General features: G+C 37.7%; 1 protein-coding gene across 1 annotated transcript; it reads left to right on the forward strand.

Annotated features, from left to right (window-relative positions):
• Positions 1-453: 453 nt before the first annotated feature.
• Positions 454-1407, forward strand: LOC131408805 (olfactory receptor 10A2-like). The gene has a single exon (XM_058545857.1). It carries the CDS (start codon positions 454-456, stop codon positions 1405-1407), a length of 954 nt encoding a protein of 317 aa, XP_058401840.1.
• Positions 1408-5172: the final 3765 nt, after the last annotated feature.

Here is a 5172-nt window from a genome sequence, read left to right on the forward strand (position 1 = left end):
ATAGAGAAGATGAACACAATGAATCTTTGAAGAAGGGGGATATATAATAGATATGAATGGAAGTTTTCACTATTTTTCCAACTCTACTCCATTGCCTCAGGACCCCCTCACTTAACTCCACTACAAAGATATATAGTGCACAGCAGAAAATGAGTGTGTGTGGATATGATCCAATTTGTTTTAGCAAATGTAGTAACAAAGCGGAAAACGGATCATAGAAAAGAATAAGAGTAGAGAATGATGAGCTATTGCCCATTTCAGATTCAGGCTCTGGCCATTCTTCTCTGTGTCTTTATTCTTAGACAACACAAGGCCCTTCCTCTTCCACATGACATGCTGATTCTGCCTCTTTCCCTGGCATAAAGAAGGAATCTGAATAACAAATCTAGAATCTGACTCTTCCAATCAAGAATCTCTCTTCATGACCACAGCTGGGGATTCATTCCTATATCGATGGCTGGAAGAAACTGGACAAGAGTTAGTGAGTTTATCCTCATTAGCTTCTCTTCCCTACCTACAGAAATACAGTTGTTACTCTTCCTGACATTTCTAACCATCTACCTGGTCACCCTGATGGGAAACAGCCTCATCATTCTGGTTACCTTGGCTGACCCCATGCTGCACAGTCCCATGCACTTCTTCCTCAGGAACTTGTCCTTCCTGGAGATTGGCTTCAACCTAGTCATTGTGCCCAAGATGCTGGGGACCCTGCTTGCCTGGGATACAACCATCTCCTTCCTTGGCTGTGCCACTCAGATGTATTTCTTCTTTTTCTTTGGGGTTGCTGAATGCTTCCTCCTGGCCACCATGGCATATGACCGCTATGTAGCCATCTGTAATCCTTTGCACTACCCAGTCATCATGAACCAAAGGACACGTGCAAAACTGGCTGTTGCCTCCTGGTTTCCAGGCTTTCCTGTAGCTACTGTGCAGACCACGTGGCTCTTCAGCTTTCCATTCTGTGGCACCAACAAGGTGAACCACTTCTTCTGTGACAGCCCACCTGTGCTGAGGCTGGTCTGTGCAGACACAGCACTCTTTGAGATCTACGCTATCGTTGGAACCATTCTGTTCGTCATGATACCCTGCTTGCTGATTCTATGTTCCTACACTCGCATTGCTGCTGCCATTCTCAGGATTCCATCAGCTAAAGGGAAGCATAAAGCCTTCTCTACCTGCTCCTCCCACCTTCTCGTTGTCTCCCTTTTCTATGTATCTTCAAGTCTTACCTACTTCCGGCCTAAGTCCAATAATTCTCCCGAAAGCAAGAAGCTGCTGTCATTATCTTACACTGTTGTAAGTCCCATGTTGAACCCCATCATCTACAGCCTGAGAAATAATGAGGTAAAGAATGCCCTCAGCCGGACCTTCCGTAAGGCTTTCAGCCTCAGAAACTGCATCCCATAGACATTAAGAAATAAGACTAAAGTTTACTGAATGAGGAACAATCCATTACATGTTTGTGATTTTTCTCTGCCTCTTTCTCATCTCCATTGGGATGAAATCCAACTGCTGATATGTCTATTGGAAAGCTCAGTGGAGACAAAACAACACAGACGTAGTTTATATGTATCACTACACCTGGAAAACTCCTCTGCCTGCCCATTGTAGACTTACATTCTTTTCCTTTTTGGTGCAGTTGGCATTTTGAGACTTCCGTGGCCAAATTCTTTCAGGTATTTACTTTGTAATGCGCACCAACATGACATACGTTGGGGTTGGTATGAAACTGCTTGTAATGTGAACTTCGATACACAAAGTTCATCTTGCACTTTGTCTTGTTTTGGACATGTCTGACTTCATTCATTAGAAAAAAAGCCTATAATCCCCTCTAGTACATAATTCTTCTCGTTCTTTCATTTCATTTTACATGCGCTTGAGGCAGTGTTGGCTCTTAAATTTGTTGATATTTAGCATGGAGAGAGGAAAGTCGATCACTAATCCCCATGCACATTTCTTTGTAACCCTAATAGCCTTAATAAAATCCTTCCTCAGGCTATTTTTCCCAGGTAGAATGATTTGAGTTTCCAATTCTCTCTCTCAATTCCATTTTCATGTTTTTAAGTCTTCTTGAAGTAATTTCAAAATTTCCAAAGCATAATTTCTATCATGGTGCTTCTTTCTTCAAGGCTTACAATGGATACTAGCTTACTCCAATATAGGTCTTTTTAACAATTCTATTATGTTTTGTTTAGTGCATTTTAATTTTAAAATTTTATATTTGTTAATATGAAAATACAAAAGACCATAAAGCACAGTTACTGCTTTCAGAAGTTTATAATTTCATCAACAATAGAAATTATGAAAGAAAAAACTGTGAAGTCCTGGAGTAACGCAATGTTACATAACATAAAGGGACCTTGCCTAGGTTCATAGCCCACTCTGTCATTTACTAGCTGGGTGACCATGGGAAAGTCAATTAAATTTTTTATGCCTCTTTCCTCATCTGTAAAATGGTGCAAATAACAATAGTATCTATCTGACAGGTTTGTTCTTAAGAGTAAATATCCTGTATAAAGTATTTAAGACAGCACTGAGCATATTGTAGATCCATATACAGGCATTCTCTCTTAGCAATGATCTCATCTGAATCTCTCATTTTATAACTAAGGAAAGCAAGGTTCAAGGACTTTTGATCATATATGTTTGGAAAAAATTTCAAGTGCCTTAACTCTCAGTTCTATACTTTTTTCAGTACCATGCAATGCATAACTAACTAATTAATTAACTTAGATTCAGAGCAAAAGACTATTTTAAAGGAGCAGAATGAGGAAGACCTGAATAGACATTAGTGTATGTGAAAAAGATGTGAGGAACATGAATTTAATCCAAATTTAAACTGCCTTAATTGAAATATAACTAGATTTGTAGGAATTAATCAACAAATAGCCTGACACCATTCCAAAATGATTAGCCCACACCTGGAATATCCTTCAAGACATATGTTGATAAACCTGAAAAGCAGAAAGTTTTATAGGTAGATAATTAGTTTGTTTAGCATCCTTGAGACTATAGGAGTTCAAGGGAAGAAATGAGCAATATTTTGTTTTAGAAAGAGAATTTATGGTATTACTGTCTTCAAATATTTGAATAACTAACATAAAGAAGAGGATATAGTTGTCTCAGTGTTGTCTTCAGTGGTAATTGGTAGGATTAATGGGTGGAAATTAATAGAGGGCTATTTTTAATAAATAATTATTTTTTGAGCACTTTTCTATGCCCAACAGTGTAGAAGAAAAGATTTTTGTTAATTCTCAAATTCCTGAGTAATTGAGCTGTGAATCCGGGTAATGTAAACACTGTGATGGGCATACATGAAAATTGGAGCTCCTTCTTTTCTTGGGGACTAGTGAAACTAAGATAGACTACCACATTGTACTCAGGGGTTGATCTCATTCCCTTTTCTCAACACACATTGTATAACCTAAACTATACCCATGCTGAAGTATAAAACAACTCTGATTCAGTTCATTAGGTCCTTGAAGCAAATACTGAAGTCACAAGATCCCATACTACATTGTCTCAATGCCCTCTCTCTTTCCCAAGGCATAAATATATGGAATCTACAGATAATTGTCCATCTGCCTTACTTCCCTTTTTTTTCCCTCCAACTCCAATATGCATCAACTACCTCATACCTTATTTGAATTAATTCTGCCACAATCCCTTTTATATACGTATTTATTATTCTCATTTTTAAATGCTGAAATAAGTCCTGATAACCTTAAGGTCATACACTCAGCAAATAGTAGCGGTGGGATTTGAAGCTGAGATTCTGACATTAACTACAATTTTCCCCCATTATAAGCCAGATATGAGTTATGTTAACAATGCAATAAAGGAGTTTCTAAAGCAAAGCATTGCCCTAAAGTTAAATGAACAGTTTTATAACAAAAGATTAAGGGAAGAAGCTGCATTGACACTTGCCAAGGATTATTGTAGAGGGTATTCTTATAAAGTTATTCTGAATAATGCCTCTGGTACAATTCTATATAATGAGATTATTTTCATCGTATAGTCAACAAACCACTCCCATTACAACTTGGGAAAAAATTGAAAAGTAGAAAGAAGAAAAATATCACTAAAGTTTCATTGCCCAGGGACAAATGATGAAAACACCTTATTGTACTTATTTCTAATAATCTCTGACAGTTGCAGATATACTGCATGTATGTTTTTTTTTATTGCAGTAACATTGGTTTGTAACATTGTATAAATTTCAGGCATACATCACTATACTTCTATTTCTGCATTGATTATGTCATGTTCACCACGCAAATAGTAATTACAGTTCATCACCACACACATGTGCCTAATCATCCCTTTTGACTCCTCCCTCCTCTCCTTCCCTCTGGTAACCACCAATCCAATCTCTGTCTCTATGTGTTTATTTGTTGCTGTTTTTATCTTCTACATATGAGTGAGATCATACGGTATTTGACCTTCTCCCTCTGACTTATTTCGCTTGCTATAATACTCTCAATGTCCATCCATGTTGTCACAAATGGCTGGATTTCATCATCTCTTATGGCTGAGTAGTATTCCATTGTGTATATATATACATCTTCTTCATCCATTCATCCCTTGATGGGCACTTAGGTTGCTTCCAAGTCTTGGCTATTGTGAATAATGCTGCAATGAACACAGGGGTGCGTGTATCTTTACTCATTGGTGTTATCACGTTCTTTGGATAAATACCCAGCAGTGGAATAGCTGGATGGTATGGTAGTTCTATCCTTAATTTTTGGAGGAATATCCATACTGTTTTCCACAGTGGCTGTACCAGTTTGCACTCCCACCAGCAGTATATGAGAGTTCCCTTATCTCCACATCCTCTCCAACACTTGTTTCTTGTTTTGTTAATTATAGCCATTCTGAGGGGTGTGAGGTGATATCTCATTGTAGTTTTGATTTGCATTTCCCTGATAGTTAATGATGTTGAACATCTTTTCATGTGCCTATTGGCCATCAGTATATCTTCTTCGGAGAAATGTATGTTCAGGTTTTTTGCCAGGCATGTATATTTTTTATACTTCTTTTCATCACTTAATATCATAACTGAGGTTACCAGATTGGACATTCAACAAGTTATTTAAAGATACCAAAGCAGTTTTCTCATCTAAAAACAGACATAACCATGGTAAATTCCACACAGGATAGTTGTAAGGAATA

Source organism: Diceros bicornis, chromosome 7, assembly GCF_020826845.1.
Source record: "Diceros bicornis minor isolate mBicDic1 chromosome 7, mDicBic1.mat.cur, whole genome shotgun sequence".
Lineage (NCBI taxonomy): Eukaryota > Metazoa > Chordata > Mammalia > Perissodactyla > Rhinocerotidae > Diceros > Diceros bicornis.

Bases quoted from the DNA above. Each gene is read 5' to 3' on its own strand.
- LOC131408805 (XM_058545857.1), top strand. From the start codon at position 454: ATGGCTGGAAGAAACTGGACAAGAGTTAGTGAGTTTATCCTCATTAGC.